The sequence below is a fragment of the Stereum hirsutum genome, assembly GCF_000264905.1.
Source record: "Stereum hirsutum FP-91666 SS1 unplaced genomic scaffold STEHIscaffold_5, whole genome shotgun sequence".
Taxonomy (NCBI): domain Eukaryota; kingdom Fungi; phylum Basidiomycota; class Agaricomycetes; order Russulales; family Stereaceae; genus Stereum; species Stereum hirsutum.
Window position 1 is genome coordinate 2,075,579 of NW_006763135.1, and position 22,360 is coordinate 2,097,938.

General features: G+C 53.1%; 9 protein-coding genes across 9 annotated transcripts; 4 read left to right on the forward strand and 5 right to left on the reverse strand.

Annotated features, from left to right (window-relative positions):
* Positions 1 to 200: 200 nt before the first annotated feature.
* On the forward strand, positions 201 to 2,640 carry STEHIDRAFT_138734 (Rap30/74 interaction domain-containing protein; the record flags this gene model as incomplete). Its single annotated transcript, XM_007302966.1, has 4 exons — positions 201 to 968; positions 1,028 to 1,366; positions 1,422 to 1,604; positions 1,665 to 2,640. 4 exons carry the CDS (start codon positions 201 to 203, stop codon positions 2,436 to 2,438), a joined length of 2,064 nt encoding a protein of 687 aa, XP_007303028.1. The 3' UTR covers positions 2,439 to 2,640.
* A 558-nt stretch (positions 2,641 to 3,198) lies between these two features.
* Positions 3,199 to 4,026, reverse strand: STEHIDRAFT_54721 (uncharacterized protein; the record flags this gene model as incomplete). The annotated part of the gene is made up of 3 exons (XM_007302282.1): positions 3,199 to 3,595; positions 3,674 to 3,843; positions 3,940 to 4,026. 3 exons carry the CDS (start codon positions 4,024 to 4,026, stop codon positions 3,199 to 3,201), a joined length of 654 nt encoding a protein of 217 aa, XP_007302344.1.
* Positions 4,027 to 5,408: 1,382 nt separating this feature from the next.
* On the reverse strand, positions 5,409 to 7,489 carry STEHIDRAFT_110159 (uncharacterized protein; the record flags this gene model as incomplete). Its single annotated transcript, XM_007302967.1, has 5 exons — positions 5,409 to 5,806; positions 5,895 to 6,932; positions 7,011 to 7,096; positions 7,128 to 7,167; positions 7,270 to 7,489. The coding sequence occupies 5 exons, from the start codon at positions 7,487 to 7,489 to the stop codon at positions 5,409 to 5,411; spliced, it is 1,782 nt and encodes a 593-aa protein (XP_007303029.1).
* A 226-nt stretch (positions 7,490 to 7,715) lies between these two features.
* Positions 7,716 to 10,647, reverse strand: STEHIDRAFT_138736 (P-loop containing nucleoside triphosphate hydrolase protein; the record flags this gene model as incomplete). The annotated part of the gene is made up of 4 exons (XM_007302968.1): positions 7,716 to 8,711; positions 8,778 to 10,244; positions 10,300 to 10,543; positions 10,597 to 10,647. The coding sequence occupies 4 exons, from the start codon at positions 10,645 to 10,647 to the stop codon at positions 7,792 to 7,794; spliced, it is 2,682 nt and encodes an 893-aa protein (XP_007303030.1). The 3' UTR covers positions 7,716 to 7,791.
* A 239-nt stretch (positions 10,648 to 10,886) lies between these two features.
* STEHIDRAFT_77412 (uncharacterized protein) lies at positions 10,887 to 12,066 on the forward strand. Its single transcript, XM_007302407.1, has 4 exons — positions 10,887 to 10,933; positions 10,991 to 11,063; positions 11,122 to 11,586; positions 11,640 to 12,066. The coding sequence occupies exons 1-4, from the start codon at positions 10,920 to 10,922 to the stop codon at positions 11,994 to 11,996; spliced, it is 909 nt and encodes a 302-aa protein (XP_007302469.1). The 5' UTR covers positions 10,887 to 10,919; the 3' UTR covers positions 11,997 to 12,066.
* A 485-nt stretch (positions 12,067 to 12,551) lies between these two features.
* STEHIDRAFT_146425 (uncharacterized protein) lies at positions 12,552 to 14,259 on the forward strand. The gene is made up of 3 exons (XM_007302969.1): positions 12,552 to 13,529; positions 13,589 to 13,666; positions 13,734 to 14,259. Exons 1-3 carry the CDS (start codon positions 12,685 to 12,687, stop codon positions 14,041 to 14,043), a joined length of 1,233 nt encoding a protein of 410 aa, XP_007303031.1. The 5' UTR covers positions 12,552 to 12,684; the 3' UTR covers positions 14,044 to 14,259.
* Positions 14,260 to 14,403: 144 nt separating this feature from the next.
* Positions 14,404 to 16,699, forward strand: STEHIDRAFT_120596 (AGC/NDR protein kinase). Its single transcript, XM_007302970.1, has 8 exons — positions 14,404 to 14,678; positions 14,747 to 14,924; positions 14,987 to 15,070; positions 15,134 to 15,375; positions 15,435 to 15,687; positions 15,749 to 15,990; positions 16,071 to 16,298; positions 16,368 to 16,699. Exons 1-8 carry the CDS (start codon positions 14,491 to 14,493, stop codon positions 16,408 to 16,410), a joined length of 1,458 nt encoding a protein of 485 aa, XP_007303032.1. The 5' UTR covers positions 14,404 to 14,490; the 3' UTR covers positions 16,411 to 16,699.
* Positions 16,700 to 16,857: 158 nt separating this feature from the next.
* STEHIDRAFT_95601 (uncharacterized protein) lies at positions 16,858 to 21,114 on the reverse strand. Its single transcript, XM_007302971.1, has 11 exons — positions 20,389 to 21,114; positions 20,253 to 20,339; positions 19,738 to 20,197; positions 19,587 to 19,683; positions 19,375 to 19,520; positions 19,258 to 19,312; positions 19,041 to 19,195; positions 18,721 to 18,980; positions 18,504 to 18,654; positions 17,210 to 18,435; positions 16,858 to 17,121 (listed from the first exon to the last, which is right to left on the reverse strand). The coding sequence occupies exons 1-11, from the start codon at positions 21,082 to 21,084 to the stop codon at positions 17,089 to 17,091; spliced, it is 3,366 nt and encodes a 1,121-aa protein (XP_007303033.1). The 5' UTR covers positions 21,085 to 21,114; the 3' UTR covers positions 16,858 to 17,088.
* Positions 21,115 to 21,252: 138 nt separating this feature from the next.
* STEHIDRAFT_120598 (uncharacterized protein) lies at positions 21,253 to 22,322 on the reverse strand. Its single transcript, XM_007302972.1, has 3 exons — positions 21,985 to 22,322; positions 21,847 to 21,921; positions 21,253 to 21,785 (listed from the first exon to the last, which is right to left on the reverse strand). The coding sequence occupies exons 2-3, from the start codon at positions 21,862 to 21,864 to the stop codon at positions 21,351 to 21,353; spliced, it is 453 nt and encodes a 150-aa protein (XP_007303034.1). The 5' UTR covers positions 21,865 to 21,921; positions 21,985 to 22,322; the 3' UTR covers positions 21,253 to 21,350.
* Positions 22,323 to 22,360: the final 38 nt, after the last annotated feature.

Consider the following 22,360-nt stretch of genomic DNA (forward strand, 5'->3'; position numbering starts at 1 on the left):
CGCCCACAGCGACGATGAGGTAAGAGGACAGGAGAGGCGACGCGACGCGCGTCGAGTCACGCTGGCGAAGCATGATCCCACGTGCGCGACAGGCTGAGTCTGAAAGTCAGCCGGATATGGCAATTCGAGTGGTCCTTGAGAGTTGGCCGCCACACGCGTCTGCGAACAGCACTCCTTGTCATTGACAGTCATCTTCACCCATGGCGCCTGTTCCAGCTGGCGCAGCTCTGCTTTTCCATCCGAAAAAGAACGCGAAAAGACCTATAGCGCCTCCCCGTTCCGTTTCTCCCAATAAGCCTGCGGCTCCTAAGCCCAAACCTGTCGCACCCGTCGTCGATGATGACGCCCCACCGCCACTCCCAGACGGGCCATACACAGAGTTCAAGCTCGTTTCGTCCGCTCTCAATGGCTGGAAGTACGATGTCATGAAGTTCGACTCGCGAAAGCCGGTCGACGTCTTTACCTGGCAGGCCCCGGTCAAGCTTAATCGCAAAGACCTTCGCCGACAAAATCCTAACGCAGAACCTGACGAATCGGAGTCTCGAGCGGTAGGGCCAATGCTTGGCCCAGATGGGAAGGCGGTTATCGGCATGGATGGTCGGATGGTTATGGTAGATGCAGAGGGAAAGCCTATCCATCCTGGCCAGCCCTCGATGCCCGCCAAGGATAAGCCTAAGGACGGTGTCCAGAAGAGGAAGAAGCCTCCGAAGAAGACGAAGCAGGTATTCAAGATACCAGAAGCTACGAGGCAGTTGAGGAGAGAGGAGAGATATCCCTGGGTTATGGAGGATGGAATTGGTAGAGAGACGTGGGTGGGAAGCATGGAGGAGGCGAGCAAGTCTGAAACCCACGCTTTCTTTATGCCTGCCCAGAACAATACGTTCAAGTTCGTCCCAGCGCACCGCTGGTATAAGTTCCAGAAAAAACCATCACACTACATCCCGACCTTAGAGGAGGCGGAGGCAGCGGTGAGCGTTCTTCTGATGTGTTCCAGCGCCAACGTTCTAAACTATGACTGCCGGTGAAGATGGCGGCCAGGAATAAGAACAAAGATCCCTCTCTCTGGTTGAAGCAGAAGCGTGGTGGTCAAGCCCCATCTGCCGCCACTGCCGCCATGTTCAAGGCCGAGAGCGATGGATCGAATGATCTCTCGCAAAACTTCGCTCCAAATGGCCGTCGGTTGCGGACAGTACGCAGGGAGGACGAATTATTCGGTGATGACGATGATGAGGGTGGAGCTCGTAGGAGGCGGGCAGACGGTGCAGATGCAGACTTCGAGGAGATTCCTTACCACGAGGAATTCGCGGACGATGAAGAAAAGATGGGCGTAGAGGAAGAGGAGGACGAGGTAGAGAAGGAGATGGAGGTAAATCGTCATCCGTCCCAACGTTATGACATAAAATCAATCTTACACCCTCTAGGAACGGCTTCAACGGGAATACATGAGCGCAAACAAACAACGTGACGGTCACGTCGATGAGGACGCCGACGACGAAGACGATGAGGAGACTAGCACGGCGAAGGCTATGCGTAAACTCCTGACCAAACGAGACAAGAACGCAGCATATGATTCTGACGAAGAGAAGAATCCATATGCTAGTTCCGTACGTTTATTTCCGGCCATTTATGATCATCGCTCAACCTGACATTCTGCTGTCAAACAGGAGGAAGAGGAGGAGGATGAACAGGTCATTTCAAATGAGCCGGCCGTCCAGTCACACCTCACTACTAGACCATCTCGACCGCAGACCCCCTCTCAGACGAAACCATCTCAGCCAGGTCTTCCCACTACCACCACATCCTCTTCAACTGATCCAAATGCTCGTGCCAAATCACCTACCGTCGGCTCTCCGGTGTCCGACCACGGCGGTCACTCGGTCGTCGCGAAACGCGCCACTAGCCCCAAGATGCCCAAACCAAAGTCCGTCAACGGGATCCCTCGGGCCACCAGCCCACTCGCGCAAGCCCGCCCACCAGTCGCCAATGGATCCTCGGCGAAGATGATCAAACCTGCATCGCCTTCATCTTCCAGTCCTGCCGCAAGTTCTCCAAAGGTGGGCAATAAGCGCAAGGCGACGGACGACACTGGCGATTCATCCGCACCTGTTCCGTCGACGTCGAACGAGGGTGGTCAACCAAAGCCTAAGAAGCGCAAGCCCGCCGGCCCAGCAATCGACGCCAACGGCAATCTAATCGAGCTCACCGACGAGATGGTTCTCGACTGGTTGAGGAAGACGCCTAATGTGAAGACGAGGGACTGTATCGCGTACTTCACTCCGTATCTGCACAACGAGGAGCAGAAGCAGAATTTCACCGCGCTCATCAAGACCGTTGCCTCTTTGAAAAATGGTGTTTTGGTGTTGAAAAGCGTCTACAGGAACGGGGGAAGGCGGAGTAATGGATCGTCTCCTGCATCGACACCCATGGACCTTGCCTGATCGCCCTATATAATCGCTTTTGACATCGTTTGTTGTTCGTCTATGCATTCCATACTCTTCCTTTCCGCCTCGCTGAACGTTTTGTCGGTTGAGTGTACTGATATATATCCTGTGTTATCTATGGAAATGATTGATGTAGCCCAGATGGGCCATCCTGTTTTGTGTAATTGTGGCATGAACAATGTTGCACTGGTAGTTCGAGATCTTACCATACTCTGCTACTTGCTTGAAAGAACTTTATAAGCGGGAGGTACCCATATGTTCGTAGACGGGCTGACTGACATATGCTCTCTCGTTCTCCCGACATTCGAGTCGATGCGTACTTACGAAGCTCACACCGACTTGAGCGGGACTGGAGCTGGTATCGATGTTTTGCGAAGAACAAGGCAGGTCTTGAAAACTATGCTAAACTGCGACTTTCTATTCCTGAGGTCTGTTCTTTGTTCTTCCTCTTGACTATTGAGCGCCGCTGATCGTTCATATGTCGGTATTTAGACAGCCTGCAACATCTAACTGAGGTGCATAACATTCTTCAAAAGCTCTCAATGTCATCACGTTGTAAAACTCTCAGCTCTAACGCCTGCGACATCAAGTCTGCGATTCACTGAGATATAGAACACATTATGTTTCTGGTATATTTCATGGAGTTTCCGCCAAAACTTGGACCGCAACCGCGAATGTACACCAAACGATTCTGACGAAATAACAATGCGGCGACGAAGAAACTTAATCGAACTACTACTCGAACTCAAATCACTACTCAGCCAAACACATCCTGCATGATGGCTCCAATAAGTCTGTCCTTATCTCCAGGTAACGGGGCTATTGGCATAAGCTGCCTGCCCACAACAGCGGGACCCTTCACGAACCTCTCCCTTGCCTTCGCAAGGAGTGTCACCGTCTCCATCCCTAACTGAACGTTCTCCTCCAACGTCAACGATTCGGGGCGCATGCAGAGGGCTTTATAAGCGTCCCCCAGCTGAGACTTGTCGAGGTTGAACCTTTGCCATAAGACGATCTTTTCGACGGGTGCGATAGAAAGGGAACAGAGCGATTTGGCGGCCAACAAGCGAAGGGATTCTAGCTCCCAGCGGGTGCCAAGCTCGAGGATGGAGGTCCATTCTTCTACGGACATGGTCTTCGTCTCACCCAAGACCCTGTTATCATAAATGGACAGGAAAAGAGATCAGATGAGCCCCAACGTGGACGCTGTTATATACGATGATTGTGCTTACGGTGGGTATATGATCCACAGAAAGCGTTCAAATTCGAGAGCGGTGATATGACCAAGGTTTATCGGTTTCGTGTCAGATGATGGATCGACGCTGGCTGCCTTCATCCATCGAGGGCGGACAGAGTGCATGGCTAACACGGACTTATGTATCTTGAAGAGAACGCCCTGGATCTAGTAAATATAAAACAAAGGTTCCCCCACCCCAAGTCTATCAGCTTCCCTTACCGAAAGATCTTATAGTCCAAGGGGAGTCACATGAAGACTCACCAAGAACGTCATATTCCCATCCGCGAAATAGTACCTCTCATGTCTCCTTCCTGTCGGCCGTGCCAGCGGCTCAGGCTTAAGTAGCATAGAAAAAGGCGTACTCTGAGTCGAACACCCGAACGTGAACTGCCCTGTGTTGAGACCAATAGTAGAGGACGGTGGTGAGGACGGTGGTGTTCCCGATTTTGTGAAGTCCGGCTTCACAGGCAGACTGGGATTATCCTTCGTCTTCTCCAGCGCTATCTTCGAAGTCCTGGCGGTGAAAAGAAAAGTTAGCAGCCAGAGAGCATTCGCGAGAAGAGTCATCACGATCGTTGACACAATGATGTTACAGTCGAGGACATACCTGCTATCGCTCAAGCTTGCGCTGCTGGAAGAAGTTCCCAATCCCACAAGGACAGAGTCAGCAGACTCGGTAGACAAAGATACATCGTATTCAGGCTCAGGGGAGGACATAACAGAAATAGAGTGTTGGGTATGATTGACCAGGGGGGTGGGAGCTGGCAGCAACATTGGCACTGGAAGACGAGCTCTTATACCTCGAGACGTTGATACTCTTCAAATACCTTTGACGCCTTCAAGAGATCCGAAAGGAGGAGCAAACAAAGAGTAGGCGATGAAACAAAGACGTTTCATCGCAGAAGACTTTTCGTCGCAAAAGGTGGGCGAAAGGCTTCATCACGAAAGGCTTTTTATCGCTAAAAAACTTTTCATCGCAAAAGACTTCGTCAAAGGCAGTCAGGCATATGATCCTCGCCTGCCAGGTTGAAATCTCGTGTACTCTGCCTTTGGGAGACTAGTCAGTGGCGCAACTACGTGCGAGAAGCGGCGAAGTTCGCGAAGTTGAAAACACGACGCGACGCGACACGCGTTGACGTCACTGTTTGTGACTGCACGCGTTTTCCGTCCAAGGGCACACATAATGTATAGGGTGCATTTTATGAGGAGGCCTTGTGTGTATATGTAGATAGCTCCGTACTTTATACTCTATCTTGTTGGCGTACGGTGAAAAGCCTCTTGGTGGGGCTGAATCCTCCACTATATTCTGAAGTCGTGACGTGAGGGCCATGAGTCAGTAAAACTGGAGTTTTGCAATGCCTCTCGACAGAACGCGTGCAGGAAAGACTCGCAGAGCCTATTGGTGAGAAATAAGTAGACGACGACAACGTTCTCCAAAACCCAAGCGTCGGCACTGGGTATCCCGAGTCGAAAAAGCGCTACCTTGGCGCCATTGTGCAAAGAACAGAAAGGAAATAACAAAGAAGACCGAATAATAATGAAAGGTCTTCCAGACAAAGGAGCCGATAGAGGAGCTAATAAAGCAGGCAGCAGCGACAGAGCAACGGCTATGTACAAATCGAGGCCTCAACCCGAAGTCCAGCACAAAGAGACGATAACGAAGCAGAAGACCGATCCGACCCACAGTTCGACGCCCACGACATTTACACAGCTCGCGTCCCCGTCGCTTATTAGACCACAGTCGACTCCGCAGTCTTGTTCGTGTTTCCGTTGTGCGACTGACCGAGCACCGGTCCCTGTCCTGCACCTGGAGGGAAGACGTTCTGAGAGGAACCCGGTCTTGAGTTCGGCTGTTGCTGCTGCTGCTGCTGCAGAGGTGGTTGATGAGAGGGAGGCGGAGGGCCACTTTGCGGTGGCGGGATGGACGAGCCGGGTGGAGGAGGGAAATGGCCCGGAACCATGCCAGGTGGAGGTGGGCCCTGACCGTACATGACTGGATGAGGACCACCTGGGCCAAAGGGAGGGGGTGGTACGCCCTGACGGATGCTGTCCAGCTCGTGACGTAGCATTTCGATTTCCCGATTCATGTCTTGATGGCTGTGTTTGAGCTGGACGATGAAGTCGATAGCTGGAAGGACCCGAAAAGGGTAAATGAGATGGTTCGTGGGATTAATGAGGATAAACAGACTTGCCTTTGCTCAGAATCTCCCACTTACTGGCCTTCATCCCGCGATCTGCCGGTAACTGATCCCTCAGTTCGTCAAACAAATCCTTCATCTCCTTTCTCCTCTTCCTCTCTGCTAGTTTATGTGAGACTCGTAGCTCTGGGGATCGCGAGTACGGTGTGTTTCCTTGGTCCTTCCCAGATGACAATGGGTTCGCATTGGAAGACGAAGCGGACTCTCCCTCGCCTACATCCGTGTCCCCTGTCCCCGCAGCACCGTCTCCTGCCTTGGCACCTCGCGAAGGCGGCCTTGACCTCGAGCGCAGCACACGAGCTGTGGTAGAGTTGGGTGGCATTGACGATGGGAGGTTGGTCGGCACAGACATTCGACGGTCGGCGTTAAAAGCTAACGAGGGGACCATTCCGATGGGAGGCATGGTATTTGGGTCAAATGGTCGCCCTGACGCGTCTACCTCGCCAGGCATAGGTGGTTGTTGATCGGAAGAAGGGTGCCACGCGAAAGACGAAGGTCCACCAGGTGTTCGACCGTGTGGAGATTCCGTGGAGAAGGCAGGAGAGCCATAACTCATAGAGGGACTAGAGAACATGGATGAGCTAGAATCTCTGCGTTCGCCTCCCCACCATTGCGGAGGAGGAGGAGCACCTTGTGCTGCACGGGCGTCCATAGAATGGCGACGGTCGTAGATGCTCAATTGGGCGACGCCTCGGGAGTCTATTGTGGAGCCTCGTCGTTTGGCAGCTGGTCCGTCGAGCGGTGCGTTCATGCTTGGAACGCCAGGCCCAACGAGTTGTGGGTCAATGTCTTCTGGTGAAGTCATCGACACGCCTCTGTCATGCGACATTTTGCGTTTGAGACCGTGCGGTTGTGAACGGGGCGACCCAGGCTCACGGGCATGAGGATGGCCACCTTGACCGATCGCTGGTTGGAGCCACATCTCGGTGAGGACTCCAATCTCAGCAAAAGGCGATCCAGTGCAAGGCAACTCACCGGGACCGTTCTCCTGACTCGCAGAGCCTTCTCCCGGCCCTTGCCCAACGTTCGGCGGTCGAGGATCGACATTCATGTGGTCTAGGTCCATGTGTTTAGCGCCCAATAGGGACGAGAAGGAAGTTGAATGAACGCGTGCACACGCTTGATGAAACTCACCTTCTGTTGAGTGATGGACGGGAGTATTGGAGGAGCTGCCAGCTGGATCAGAAGGTTCTCTCCGTGAGGAGCTGTTCGGTAAGGGACTACGGTCGAAACCGTCAGACAATGACGAACATACGCATAAAAGCTCGGAAAGGATCATACTGGTTTGGGGCTGAGGAAAAAGAAACCGAGAGTATAAGCGTACACAGGGACGGAGATCAATTGACGGGTCGCGAAAGACGGCATTGGATGAATGCAGAAAGAGCTGACATACCAGTAGAGGATGGGTTCGAGCGCGAAAGGTGAAGAGAAGGGTCTGTGATAGAGCCTCTGCGCTGACTCTGGAGATACTCGAGTGGAGCGAGTGGTGGAACGGACATGTTGCCAAACGAGGGGGGCTTGTTTGACGTATTCTCGGGGGCCTTTGCCGAGTCTGAGGAAGCGGGCTGACCGTTGTGGGGATGGGAGGGCGAGGCCCTGTCTTTGTCGGGCATTTTGTGCGCGCAATAAATGTGGGGTGTCGGTGTGGTGGCCGTGCAGCGCGTCGGGAGAGATGTTGTCGTTGGATGGGAGTGCGAGAGAGAGGAGGACACGGCGTTAGCGACTGGCGAACGCTAGAATTGATTGAGTGGCCCGGGAAAATGCCGGCTGCAAGTACTCTCAACCACGTGCGAGCCATCCCATTTATCCTTATTAGGCCTCCCACAAATCAGAATATTCCGTCGTTGCCTTCACACTCCTTGCAGTAAATACATCGTCCGCTGTCAATTGTCCTCTTACGTCCTACGTAGCTACATCAATCATCCCAGTCCATCCTCAATCCAGCATCCACCACCGCCCCCCGCTCCGTCCCAGCCCATCCCGACCCTACTCCAACCTTCTGGCTGTTCTTCGTCTGTCGACCCTTACCTCTACCCTTAACATCCGTCTCAGCCACTCGGACCATGTATCGAACCCACGGTTCGTAATCCAGAAAAATGCTCGCAGAACATAACGTCAACTCTCCCTCTCGTATTGTTCTCCTCAGAGCATCCTGTATTCGAGCACTATGCGCTTTCGGGCAATCAAGGGCTATCGCTCCGGTCAGGCTCTCGGAGTATCCGGACCTCCGCCTCTGCAAGTCGACCAGACTGTCTGTCATCTGAACGTCTGTCCTGTAGAACTCTGAGAGCACTGGGAGCCTGAGGCTTGACGTGGCATCGAAGGTACCGTCGTACCGGACCTGGTCATCAGCATGGCCTTCACGCGAGTCATAGTCGTACGGTCGTGATAGTAGGATGTGCGCGTCCGAAAATGAAAGTCTCTCGCTCTCCTCTCGGAAGACCTCCAGAGCCTGGGCGACGTTCAGAGATTCGATATCCGCGGTTGATGGTCGTAACAAGATATCGTCGAAGAGGCTCTCCCTTTCGAGGTCCGCGTCCGCTTCAATCGCGCGCCAGGAACGAATGGACGTGCTGGGGAGCATGGATTGGCATTGGTTGATAGACTGACGAATGTCGACGCCAAGAGATTGACTGGAAGACACGGTGTTGTTCGGCTGGTCTCGAGGTCGAAATGACCGCAAACGAAGAAAATCTAGACATTGCTCGTCGCTTAAAAGATGTCCTTCTGTGGCGCAGAGGGTTCGGAGATATGATGCGGCCAGAGGACGATCCGGAAGACTGAAGGTTATCGTCGTTTGCAGAGGGAGATCTTGCCTGGGTACAGAGCTGAGATCTAGACACAAAACGTCAAATTATAAATACGCCAGACACTCGTTATTCTCGTAACACCTTCACATACCGTTGCAAGTCATGATCACAGGCCGCTTGCAATCTTTTATGAAGTTGATCGCAGCCGTCCAGAACGCACCATCCTCCCTGAAGATCACGTCCACTTCCTCGAAAAGGATAACAGATTGGCGAAAAGAAGCACTGTGAGGAGAATCGACGGCGGGAAGAGGTTCACTTTCGTTCGTCTGGTCGGGCGAACTCTCTTTTCTGCGTAGGCGTTTGAGTTTGGGTTTGACGCTTGAATGAGCTTGATGCGTCTGCTGAACAAGATGATTCTTGCCCACGTCGCCGATCAACCTATCCAGGTGAACACCACCTCGCTTGCCAATACCAGGATAGACCTCAAAGACTTCGTATCCCAGCTCCTCCGCGCATGCAAATACAGCAGCCGTCTTCCCACTGCCAGATGGACCATGCAGCAGTATCGTGTTGTGGATGGTGCTTCCGAATCGATTTGGCCTGGTAGCGGTTGAACGATCCGCCGTAGGCAGACACAAAGCCTCGGACTCAGAATCATCGTCCCCATACGCGACAATAAAGTCTTCCCCGTCGATATTGCGTTCCACTTCCCTGAGTATACGTGGTTGTTTGGAAGCCTTCGATCTACCGCCGGTCGACTTCCGTTTGCGGTTCCCTTGGCTGCTAGTCTGAGAGCCACCGGGTGTAGAGGTGGGAGTGTTTTCGAGATGAAGGCGCAGGGCGCTCATCCAGTCTCGGAGGTAACGCGCGTGTTCTTCGTTCCCTAAAACCTCGTCCGCACATCGAGGGCGCCATTTCTCAGTCCACGACAACTGAGATCCGTCTAAAGCTCGCGAGTCTGGAGGCTCTTGTGACAGGTCGGAGAAACGGGAGATAGCACGGTTGAAGAGGCGGTGAGAAGCAGGCAGAGTCTCGAAAAATCGCTTCCTATCCTCGAGTGACTCGGCAGGGGGCGCTAATTCCGGTTCAGAAGAAGGTCGGTCGGGTTCGGATGGATGTGAAGAGAATGATAGGTGGGATGGCGCGTCGGGAGAAGCCAAAGCGGCGGATGGATGAATAGGCTTCGTCTCTAAATGACTAGATGACAACTTCGAGGTAATGAACTTGGTTTGTGGTCCACGGACGTGCTGGGTGATGAGTCCTGGAAGACTAGAGGACGTGGAAGCTGTTGGGTTGTGGGATAGTTTGAGCTTTTTGCGGACATGGATATCAGGTCGCTCGGGGACCGTTGGTTTGGCCGCTCGAAATAGGGGATGAAGTTTGGGAGGATCGGGGCGCACGGGGGAGCTATCAACCACAATAGGCGCATCTTCAGAACCGTCTCCTTTAGGGAAAGAGGGGGTAGGCGGTGATGGTAACGGAGCTGGCGGAGAGCTGGGAACGTCATCTATGTCGATGAATTCTGTAACATGTTTCACGTCTTCCTCGTGTAGCGGACTAGAGCTCTCCTGCTCTAGATTTACGGAAGACAGAGGGATGGGCGTTGTTGGCGGGACTTCTGCCAAAGTACAGAATCAGCTTAGTAATCGTCTAAATATATGTTCCAAACGCACCATCGTCGTCTGTTTGCTGGTCAAATACGGAAGCGGGAGTCAAGGGGGGTGGTTGCGTAGGAGGTGGAGATGGTAGACTCTCGGCGGCGTCGACGTCGGCTGAAACGGGATCCTGAGACATAACATCCACATCAGATGACGTGGCTGTCTCCGCAGAGTCTAGCGGTTCATCGGGTTGAATAGTTTGGGGTTTCTTTGGTAGGAAATTGTCGAAGAGTGTCGACTGTTTCCCGGTTCCTTTCGCCTGCCATTTGAACATCATTGAAGAGCCTGACGCAATGAATAAGAAGGGCGTACGGTGGTGTCCTTGGACTTAGACTTCCTCCCCTGCTTCTTCGGTTCTGCCATAGTGTGCGCGGTATAATAGATAGAGAGGGAGATCAAGGACTCGGGGGTTGCTCGGGGGAGACGTGAACGTAAGGCGGAAGGCAGTCATTAGAATTTAAAACACGGTCGGACGCGTCGTGTCACGTTCACGTTAGACGCGTCGGTCACGGCTTCCTGTTGGTCTCCCACGATCGGTGTCGGCGTTTCTTCCTTGAACTTCCTTCTCTCTCCGAAACCACTTTATACTCCGGCGCAAAGTACGCAGCTCTGTCCTTAGCATAGAAGATAAAAGTATGGGTGTAACAGCGTATGCCTGCTTTTACTTGAGCTGGTTTCAAGTCGGATAACTTACTCTGCTTGTTAGACTAGCACGATGGATAAACGCCCCTATGACGGGGATCGACCTCATTCACCAAAATATCCGCGCAAATCACAACGTATGCGACCCTTGTTTTCTCTTATATCAGCACACACTTACATTCTGTAGCTCTATAGGGCGTTTGGCGTGGCACCTGGCGCCTAGAAGTGAGGTCTTACAGATCCACATTGACTGCACCGTCCGGCATGCCTCCACCCTCAGAACGCACAATGTGCGCTCTCACCATGAACGATAATGTCTTTGTCCTGCTGGATGACCCATTCGCACCATCGCGAGGCGAATTTCTTATGTCTATTGCTCAAGATCCTTCTCAGCCTGCTCAGCACGTTGAAGATCCACCACACTACCGGAGCACTTTCCTTACATTACGACCACCTGGTGCTCTCGAGCAACTCCTTGCCTTATTGCGAGCACGGTGGATATCGACGCGGCAGTCTGCTCCGGGCGCGTCGCAGAACCGGAAACCACCTGGGCCACAGTTGATCATAGAGGGCCACATCTTTGCGATAGGTAACGATTGGATTGTACGCGCTGGTAATGTCGTGCTCGCTGGTGGTACTATCAAAGGCATGATTCTAGAGGTGCGTGCTATACAACGTAATTCTTTTCGGTCCGTATTGATATCCATCCATAGGCTGAGTACGTCCCAGTCCCTACCATGAGCTCCCAACACCCAGATAGCAATACTTCCGGCGACCTCCTATCCAATCTCTTACTCTCAGTCCTTCCCAACGTACGAGATGCCAAGACGGTAGCTGTGACTATCAGCGACTCCCAGTGGGAAGATGTACTATGGGATCGAGAGGCGGAAGAAAATGCGGAACAAGAGTTGGAGAGGGAGAGAGAAAAGGAGAAGGGCCCCGATGATATCTTTGTTGTGGGTGATGAAGATCTTCCGACGCACAGAAAGGGCGACTGGACGGGCGTCGATAGGGATCGACGGTCTGCCTACCTAATCATAGGTGCTCTGAAGTCGGAGGGTCTCGTCTGACTTTTGCGTTTACGTCGGTCCGTATCACCCTTATTGAGCTTGAATTATTGCAACACTGCTATGCTGCCCACCACGACGCTCTGGTTTTTCAGATAGCGGGGTTGATGGTCAGAATCCCTGTCGCGATCGGATGGGGTGATATTCCCGGCGTGAGTGGGAAGAACAGCTGATGGCATGATGGCGGCGATGGGCCGTGCAAACGAGTCGCACAAAGGGTCACTTCAGAGCCCTGATGTTTGCCTTGTTAACAAAGCATGCTTTTGAGATAATTCGGTAAACAAGTGCCATGGTTCAAACGTTCAGTCGCCGTAGTCGAGTCCGTGTGTCCATCGTATACGTGCCCCTGCATTCCGCATTGATTGATGTGGCACCGACGGAATCGTTCCCGAGGCAGAACGCACTGCTTTGTTTCAACGATCTCAACCACCGTCAAACTACCGTCATGGGCTCATGGACAACTCGTGGCCAAGCCCCTCCAAGCACTGCCCAAGGAACAGCGTCAAATTAATACAAATGGCTGTCATAGGTTTATTAGAGTCTTAGCGCTCGGTCGTGGGCAATTGTAAGGCGGCAGAGTGACCCGACTCTTGCGCCCGAGCAACGAGGACCGAACGCTTTCAGGTCTGTCTGTCCCTCCTTTCCTTGATTCACTTGTTTACCTTCTACTAGCTACTAGCCATATAATCGTATGTCTGACGGTGGAGAGAGCCCGACTAACCAGCCCCCACCCGCGTACGAGGTTTCACAGCATGAATTCGACAACAAGATATCCCGCGCTGTAGAGGAATCTCTCTCGACAGCTGTCTCTAATGTTCGCGTAGTCGACGACGATGGATGGCCAGTCTATGATCCTAGTGCTTTTGAGGCGGTCGCCGCCAGCTACGAGCGCGAGGGTGCTGCATCCTCATCGACTGCATCGGAAGCAGAGCGCTCTTCGTCGAGAGCGGGATCTCACGATGATAAGAAGATGCCGCCGCTGCAGCTGCCCATGGTGAAGCCTCTGCGCATCAGGAATCGCGCTCCCAGTGCTGGAACTCAGGCTTCAGAGGCAGAGCGACTTGAGTCTCGTTCCCGCTCACCAGCGGCGCGTTACAGACATGCCTCTAGTCCACTACCGCCCAACCATCACTCATCGTCTCCCACTCTATCCGACCTTGAGGCCCCTCCACCGTTCACTCCCGTCGCTCGCCACCCAAATGGTGTGCCCTTTGATGGTCTCACCCGTCTACAATACATACCAGGAGACTCAAGGCCGTCTTCGCCATTCTACTCACCCGAGCCGAGGCATTCCCTCCCACCGCTTTCGCCCCCTTCCCCACAACCGTCCACCCTTACATATCAATCCCCTCCTCCTCCGCACCGTCGCCCAGTGCAACGCCGCATCCGACAATCCAATGAATATCTCAAGGATGTCAATGGACCACGAACATCGCGTCTGGACTTCGATCCTCGTACGGCATACGGCAGGGACTCCCACGAAGCACCCCACACGCAGACTCCTGCACAGAACTTTTCTGCGGCAGACCTGTACCCGTATGTTATCCACCTCCACAATTTGACACATCCAGCAAATACTGACTGACCGTTTCCAGACATGCTGTGGCGTCACATCTCAAGCCCATCTCCACGCCCTCTAGTAGGCCCCAAACCGAGTTTCACCCGTCTTCTCCGTGAGTACCGCAGTGCTGCCCTGTGTGTTCATCGTGGACTATGCGTGCTCATACTGCCTTCGGTCAGACCGGCCCCTTCGATGTTTCGGTCCTCGCGGGATGCTGCGTCCACATATTCGTCTTTTCAACGGCCAGAAAGCTATGTCGGGAATCAAGAGATCATGACCGTGATACGCCCCGGCTCAACACATCATTCTCAATCACCACCTATCCCAAACCAACCTCAATCTCAGCTCCAAAGCCCGTCGTTCAACCGCCCTGCTTTTCCCCGGGAGCACAGTGTTCCTGCGGCACACAGCCCTCCGTCTGCTCAGTGGGGTCGCTACGCCCCCAGCGAAGCTGAGTTGATAAAAGAGTTGTATCGTTCCCGAGGGTAGCTTGGGTCATTGGGCGTGGATATCTTGGTGTTGTAGGTTTATGACTGGGTGTGGTGCTTCATTTTTTACTCCCTGTGGTGGCCGTGTTCACGCTAGTCGAGTTGTATCGTTTCGTTTGTTGTCATCCGTACTGCATACCTTACAGGTTCTAGTTGCTTCATTCGTGTATCCCTCTTCATGTGGTACGCTGTATAACAGTTTTTATCTCAGTGCTTGTATTCCTAGCTACTCGTAATTTGCAAGAGCCACGGCAAGGCGTCGTCATGTGACGGCTTCGGACGTATCCAGGCGGCGTCGCGTCCGCCAGCTTGGGTTTGTGCCTCGGTCTCCGAGAGCATCGAAACTTGACAAGCAAGCGACCAAGACAGCACCGACGACGAGATGGCAACGCCAACACCACCAGCCAGTCGTCCCTCTCTCTCTCGGTCTGCGTCCTCGAAGGACAACATGTCCCAATCTTCTGCCGCCTCCAAGCCATCATCGACACCGACAGGGAAGCCTGCAGACTACGTCTACTTCGACCGCACCAGCGCCGGTTTCTCAGACGATGCTGTTCCCCGTGCCAAGGCCGCACAACTCAAGCTTGAACACTTCTACAAGGTTGCTGTTGATGCTGCCATTGAGAGGAATACTAGGTCAGTCTTGCTACGAGTCGGCTGGATCTATTGGAGCAGTTTGAGTGATTGTGCTTGCTGTGGAATAGACGTGTCGAGCTTGAGCGGAGGCTGCAAGCGGATACACTGATGTCTGACGACCGAAAGCAGCGGCAGTTGGTCCAGCATGGAAAGAAAGAGTCTACGTTCTTGCGACTGCGAAGAACGAAGCTTGGGCTGGACGATTTCAGGACTGTCAAGGTCATTGGTAAAGGTGCCTTCGGAGAGGTATGTGCTCATTAGTTCGTTGCCCCTGATGGTTTACGTGGTAACAACTTGTGTGCATATAGGTTCGCTTGGTACAGAAAACGGATACAGGCAAAATCTATGCCATGAAGACGTTGAAGAAAGAGGAGATGTTGAAGAAAGACCAGGTGCGTTCGCCGTCATCGATGTATGCCGACGCAATACGTGCTCACTCGACCCTCTTTTCTCAGCTTGCGCACGTACGCGCAGAGCGTGATGTCCTTGCCGAGTCGAACTCTGCATGGGTCGTGCAACTCTATTATTCGTTCCAGGATCCTGCCTACCTATACCTCATCATGGAGTTCCTTCCCGGTGGTGATCTCATGACCATGCTCATCAAATACGACACATTTTCTGAAGATGTCTCCCGGTTCTACATGGCCGAATGTGTCCTTGCCATCGAGGCCGTCCACAACCTCGGTTTCATTCACCGGTCCGCACCTATATCCTGTCTTTTGTGCATTTATGACTGATGAGCAATTGGTCCAACAGAGACATCAAGCCTGACAACATCCTGATCGACAAGGACGGCCACATCAAACTTTCCGATTTCGGTCTTTCTACCGGCTTCCACAAAAACCACGACTCGAGCTATTACCAAAGACTTCTCGATCAAGCCAACGGCACAACGTCGCCACAATCCGCCACTCAGGCTGCACGGAACAGCGTCATGGTCAATGCTATTCATCTCACCATGACCAGCAAAGACCAGATCGCGACATGGAAGGCAAACCGACGAAAGCTTGTACGTACCCTCTGTTCTCTTTACTCAAGGACATCACAGTTGCTGACAACGCCGTATCCAGGCTTACTCAACAGTCGGAACGCCTGACTACATCGCACCTGAGATCTTCCTCCAACAAGGTTACGGTAACGAGTGTGATTGGTGGTCCTTGGGTGCTATCATGTTCGAGTGTCTCGTCGGATACCCTCCTTTCTGCTCTGAGACGACGCACGAGACATACCAAAAAATTATTCAGTGGCAATACCACCTCGTCATCCCAGACGATGTCCACCTGAGTCGTGAGGCCGAAGACCTCATCCGACGGTTTGTCTCCTTTCTTAAAAGTCACCCATACACCTCAGATCGTAACTGAAAAAAAAAATGCCCCCTCTGTTGGCATTTAGACTCATCACATCCCCCGACCGCCGTCTCGCCGTCGATCAAATCAAGGCGCACCCCTTCTTCTACGGCGTCGACTGGGCCATGATCCGACAGATCGACGCACCCTTCGTCCCTCGGTTACGGTCCATCACCGATACGTCTTACTTCCCGACGGACGAGCTCGAGCAGGCCCCCGAAGAGCCTGCGGGCACCGATACGAGCGGCGCGAACAAGGACCTGGCGTTCTTGGGGTTCGTCACCCTCTCCCTCCATATAATTTAGTGATGTGACATTAGATTGACGATGGTTCCGATGCACAGATACACCTTCAAGCGATTCACGATGTCGTCTCAGGCGTTCTAGTCGCCTGGCCCATCCGTACCGTTCAGGACCACTATCCTTCATCCAACGCAACGCGGCAGCGGGTCTGCATCTGCATTTCGGATGTCGACGGCATTTCGGTGGTTAGTGGTGCTCGCTCGGCGCATGATAAAGAGGAGTCGAAGAGGATTCAGGGCAAGGGCCGCGGCAATTCCATATTTCGTGCAACCCCGTTAATCTACAAGCAATACCTTTATACCCCCCCAGGACTGTCCGTGGTTTAGAAAAGTCCTCTCCATCATCGCCAACCCATATCAATTGTAACATACGTATCTTCCTTGTTTCTTTCGAGGTCTTCTTTTTGTTATATATACAAAGGAGGTTATTTTTCGTGCCCCGTGCGTGGCTTTCGCACTTGCAATACCTCATCGTTTGAGCTTGAGTGGACTTGCAACCGTTGGCCATCGTTCCGGGTAGATGTGAATACGACGAAATAGCATAAGATAAACGCACGAGAATCTGGTAGTACCAGGGCGTAGTAGCTAGGAAATAGCAACATACGGCAGAACGTGGGCATATTAATTCTGTGCGAGGCATACATATATCGTGGCAAACATAAGGTAAAATACAACGGTCCAACCGAGTACCTGGACTCCAACCTGACTGGAAACGTTTCGTAGTAATGTGAACAGTATTGGTCTGCTGTAGAACGGTCGATCTTCATTTACTTCGAACTCGTAATTGTGGCCTCATCTGTCATAGACAACCAAAATAAATGAATGAGTGAAGTCCACGACCAACAACCACACGGAAAAAGAACAAGGATGAGAGAGGCACGTACCATCTCCAAAAAGATAGGCAACAGCTCCGGCACCTTCTTCAGCTCCGGAGGCTTCAACGCATCCTGCTGCTGCCTCTGCCTCTGCTTCTGTTTCTTCCCCTTATTCGCACTCGCCGGCCTCTTCGAACTCGCCACCGAAGCCGATACAGACCCTCTCCTCTGCCTACTACCACCGTTATTGTTATTACTGCTCTGAGGAGAAGGCGCCTTCGGCGGTGGAAAACGGTGATTATTGTTCGGATCGGATAGTTTGGACGACCCGGGTGGTGTCGGCGGCGGAGGGAGCGGTTTGTCTGCGTTCATCGACATGGAATTCATACGCGCCAGTCGCATCGCGTCTTTCGGCAGCGGTGGGACAGGCGGTGGCACATCGACACTGTGCCTCACCACGCCTGAAGGTGACGAGCCCCCGGAATGACCGTTGGCGGAGAAAGTCATGGAGCGGGATTTGCGTAGTGGGAGGGAGAGTAATCTCGGTCGGGAGCTTTTCCGTGATAGAGATTCTTGTCTGGATGATGATGATCCCGATTGCTGTGATTGTGGTGGGGGACGGGATGGTCTAGAACCGGGTGTCGATGTCGATGAAGCGGGGGCGGTCATGGGCATAGGCGGCTGCGATGGGGTTCTCGTAGTATGCACCATAGTCCTCGATCTTGTCATCCCCCTCGGTGCCTCTTCGCTCTCCTCCTCCTCATCATCATCGTCGTCATCGTCGTCCTCCTCGTCGCTATCGTCTGTCGCAGACTCATACTCCGAACTCTCATAACTATCCTCATCCGTCTCCTCCGCCGCCACATCCTCCGCATCCCCACGCATCAACTCCCCCATACTAAAGTCCTGTATGAAACCCTGCACAAACGCCTGCGCCGCCTCGTCCTCCGCGCTCGCTTCCTGCGCCGCACCCCCCCTCGAATTCTCGAACCTCCTCCGTATCTTGCTCTCGTACGCCAGCTTCGACTTGTAATGATACAGCGCCACGGTGTCCACCTCGGCCAGGATCGCCTTGCGCTCGTCGCCCGCGTGCGGGAGTAGAAATTCGAGCGAGATCGGAGAGCCGAGGCCTTCGCGGATGACGGTGAGGAAGAGCTCGACCCAGCGCATGAGGTCGTTGAAGAGGTTTTCGCCTTTGGAGTGCACTTTGTGCACGAAGTGGTAGAAGGACTGTTCGTGCCGTTGGATGAGGTCGATGAACGTCTGCACGGTCCGTTGCGGGTCGACTTGGCTGACTGGGGGTACAGAGGTCATTTGTCAAACGACGATGAGATATTTGGAAAAAGTTGGGGGAGGGACTTACTGTCTTCGGCAGACTCGACGGTCCGAATGAGATCGTTGATGAAGTTCTGCATATCGCCTAATGAATCTGCAATACTAGCGGCGCGATATACCTGCGCAAGCGGCGCATAAAAAATCGTGATGATATCCTTGAGAATATCCGACGTCACTCCCTGTTCGCATAACCTCAATCAATTCACTGCACCCGACCCAAAATAAATAGAAAAAGTGACTCTCACCTCGAACATGAGCTCGATAAGCTGTTCCTTCTCTCTCAGCCGAGCATACAACTTCGCAAGAATACTAAGATCCTCGAACAGCCAGGCATCCTCGTCCGGAGGCCCATCGTCGTCATCCGAATCCGCAAGCGACTCTCGATACCTCAAATACTCCCTATGCGCTCTATGAGACCGTCCTACGCGTTGCATCTGAGCCCGGTTGAGTGCCGGCTCTTCACCAGAACGAAGAACGGCGGCAAGAACATGGATCTTGCCCTCGGCTGCTCGTCTAGACATGAGTAAACTTACCCACGGAGGTTCTACAAGACGGAAAGACTGACCAGCGTCGAACTTGTAGATTTCCTGGATCTCCCGAGGTGCGTAGACGTATTGTCGGACTTTCTCGCAGATGATGGCATCTTCGACTTTCTCCTGTACGGCTTCGATGTCCATCTCGAGAGCTTTGACCTCTTCGTTCAGTGAGCTCGTGAACATTCTAGAGACATGTTAAAGGGCATCAGCTTCTCAACAACAACAACTCGGAACAGTTGCTCGTACCGTTGGAGTAAACTCCGGCCACCGAACGGTTGAGCTAGGAATAAGTCCAATACAGCTACACGCAGGTCCCCATCAGTCATTGCTGTTGTGTTTGAAGTAAAGGCGAGAGAATCTCACTCCTGATCATGCCGACAGGGTTACTAATCTTCAAAGCGGTCTTGAGCATGAAGTACGGCATGAGTCCATGAATGCGCTTGAGACCAGCCAAAGTCTCCGAGGCGTCGTCTGCGGCTACAAAATGTTGAAAGACGGTAGAAGCCAACCTAGACCGATTCGATCGTGATCAGTTCGGTCGACAGAGGTTCAGAATTCGCGGGATGCAGACTGACGATATTCGGGCCCACTCGAGCACTGCCTGGAAATCTGGAGGAAGATCGCGCACATCTTCCGTCGACTTTATTATCCCAAACATCCGCGTCAAGCCATCTTAAAAGGATCGTGAGCTTTGGATGCACACAGAGAAACAGATGTGTGCGGCACCTTGTCCCATGATGTCGCCCTTGACGCCCTTGACCGACTCTCGTAATGAATCAACGCGTTCCGCAACCTCCTTTGCGAAATGTTTCCTCCCATCATCCCTGACCCGATCCGCCTCCTCCCTCCGCTGCGCATCCACCAACTCCTCGTGGCTGAGCATAGTAGGGCCCGAGAGCAAAAATGACTGGAGCACAGGAGACGATGCGATTGTAGACGATGACATGAGCGAATGGAGGTACGCTCGCAGCGTAAGCCGATTCTTTTCCCTTGTAAGCCGACTGGACTGAGACAGCGCGTTCGTAGGCGACTGAGGCAGGGAATCCGAGCTAGGACTGAATGGGATCTCATCGGATGGACGACTGGGAGAGGGGCTGAGGGGCTGTGAGGCGGCAGGGGCATTGACAAACGTGCGATCCTTCACTGGGGGTGGACGGATATTCTCTTCTGGGTGTACCTTCCGTAACTATCGCGAGACGTTTGAGCCGAGTTAAGATGAGTAGACGGGGTAAGAGGCTGACCTCGTCAGCTAGTGTCCTGAAATCGCCATACCGGCGTGAGACGAAGACGTCTGGTTGGCGGGCGCGACGGGTACGGATGATGAATTCCTGTTGGAGGTTATCTCGAGCTGTACACATCTTCGTATGGCCGACATACCTCATGCACGCGGCTCCGCATCCGCCCCTTTTCGACCACCGTCCTGACGCAGACTACGTTCACCTCGAACACATCGTGCAGCTTTCCTATTCTCCTAGCGCGTTTCCGCGCAAGAAGCTCTATACGGTCGAGATCTGACTGCTTGAGACGGACGACCTGCTCGGGCTCGGAGAGCTTGAGTGCGTAATTGACGAAGAGAGAGAAGTGGCGTTCGAGTTTGGCTAGGATATTGGGCTGCTTTGGTTGATCGGATGTTTCAGAGTCGTCGTCGAGAGGGGCGAGAGGATACAGGTTACGGGCTACGAGCGAGGCAACGAACGGCTGGACCTTCTCTGGGAAGAAGTCCTTCGGTGCGCCGGCGAGAAAAGGAAATGTGAGGACGAATTGGCGAAAGAAATAGCGGAGGAAGGGAAGCTCGATGATCGGACCGTCCTTAGGAGGAGGCGTGAACGGTGGCCCAAGATACGAGAGGGTGGAAATATTTGGAGAAGGTGTGGATGCGATGCCTTCAAGCTCGCGTTGAAACTGGAGTTGGATGAGCGTCTTCTTGAGATAATGTGCACGGATGGGGGTAAGAGTCGTTGGATCTGGCTCAGACTCGGATTGTGCTGGAGAGGATACAGGTTCGATTATAGGTGCAGTGGGAGTCGGTGCGAGAGATTCAGAAAGAGTAGGTTCTTCAGAGACTTCAGCCATGGTTCCAGAGGATGAAAGCACGAAGCCAGCAAGGACCGAGGACAATTAGAGGTCGGAGAGCGGTAGAGGAAAGAGTCAGCAGCGGTATCCTTGTTCCAGTGCCGCACAAATCCGGCCGCTGTGGCGATGACGTCGCTTCCCCTAATGGCGGGACCGGCAAATAGGAGAACAAACATAGAAATTTAGAGAGAAAATATACAGTGGGCTCAGGATACAAAAAAAGCGTAGGTTTGTGATACATGGAAGACAAATCACTGAATCGTACATCACGGCACATAGACAGCTTTTCCCTGGTACGTCCGTCCGTTCTCATCCAACAGCTTCTTCAAACGTGCCGCCACACCCCGGACGCCATCTCTGCAATCCTCCATTCCCTGCCAGTTCCCCGCCACGGTCCAGCACTCTGAGCATGCCTTGGACGCCTCGTTCACCGTCTCGTGCTCAAGGACACCCCTCGCGTGCAACGCCACCAAGACGTCCACCAGCCTGTTCAGTCCAACACTCCACGATCCCATCCCGCCCGCGCTGTTCATCGTGCAATCCGTTACGAGATAGGACGAGGACAGTCCGAGGCATTGTCTCAAGACGGCTTGGTCTATGGTCCCAGACTGTCGATTCATGGCGGCCAGCGAGTTGATTACGAACGCTCCGAAGTTCGTTGGAGGCTTCATCTCCGTTTCTGGGTCTGTTGCAGCTGCCTGCTGTTCGACACCGCTTCTATTCAGAGCAGAGTTCGGTTCCCTGATGTATGGTGGAACAGACCTCGGTGCCGGTTGCCATCTCTGTGGCCACGCTTTTTTCTAACAATACAATGTCGCCGACGATTTTGGAAAGAGACTAAAAATTCAGCTAGGACTGTTAGCAAGCGCACCCGCAGCAGTGGTCGATGCCAGTACGCACGTATATGGTGGGGAGTACCTCCGCTATGGACGCGAGCTGATCGTGAATGTAGCTTGCATACAGAGCAGAGGAAGACAAGAAGATAGCGTAGAGTCAGGGGACTAGCAAGAGGCAAGATCGGGGTAAGTACAGTGGGTATGTGTCAATGCTCCTGTAGGTCGAGATGAAGTGCGTAAACACTTAGGCCGGAAGCAGTATGAACTACTTGGGGTCATAGGTGACATCAAACAGGTTCCACTCTGGCTGTCATAGCAGAGCAAACTGACGGAGCTTGCGATAGTCTTTCCGTGAAAGGGTTCGCATGTGAGCAAAGTGGCCCGTAGAAAATCTCGAGGAAAGAGCAGACGCGCGCGTGATTGGCTGCTTGAGTTCAATC

Bases quoted from the DNA above. Each gene is read 5' to 3' on its own strand.
- STEHIDRAFT_95601 (XM_007302971.1), bottom strand. From the start codon at position 21,084: ATGGCTGAAGTCTCTGAAGAACCTACTCTTTCTGAATCTCTCGCACCG. The intron at 19,684-19,737 runs GTGCCGCACACA...GATCCTTTTAAG, and splicing joins GGGCGACATCATGGGACAAG to ATGGCTTGACGCGGATGTTT. The intron at 19,313-19,374 runs GTGAGATTCTCT...ACCTGCGTGTAG, and splicing joins CCCTGTCGGCATGATCAGGA to CTGTATTGGACTTATTCCTA.
- STEHIDRAFT_120596 (XM_007302970.1), top strand. From the start codon at position 14,491: ATGTCCCAATCTTCTGCCGCCTCCAAGCCATCATCGACACCGACAGGG. The intron at 14,679-14,746 runs GTCAGTCTTGCT...GCTGTGGAATAG, and splicing joins GCCATTGAGAGGAATACTAG to ACGTGTCGAGCTTGAGCGGA. The intron at 16,299-16,367 runs GTTCGTCACCCT...TCCGATGCACAG, and splicing joins AAGGACCTGGCGTTCTTGGG to ATACACCTTCAAGCGATTCA.
- STEHIDRAFT_146425 (XM_007302969.1), top strand. From the start codon at position 12,685: ATGTCTGACGGTGGAGAGAGCCCGACTAACCAGCCCCCACCCGCGTAC. The intron at 13,530-13,588 runs GTATGTTATCCA...GACCGTTTCCAG, and splicing joins TCTGCGGCAGACCTGTACCC to ACATGCTGTGGCGTCACATC. The intron at 13,667-13,733 runs GTGAGTACCGCA...GCCTTCGGTCAG, and splicing joins GAGTTTCACCCGTCTTCTCC to ACCGGCCCCTTCGATGTTTC.
- STEHIDRAFT_77412 (XM_007302407.1), top strand. The intron at 11,064-11,121 runs GTATGCGACCCT...GTAGCTCTATAG, and splicing joins ATATCCGCGCAAATCACAAC to GGCGTTTGGCGTGGCACCTG. The intron at 11,587-11,639 runs GTGCGTGCTATA...ATCCATCCATAG, and splicing joins TCAAAGGCATGATTCTAGAG to GCTGAGTACGTCCCAGTCCC.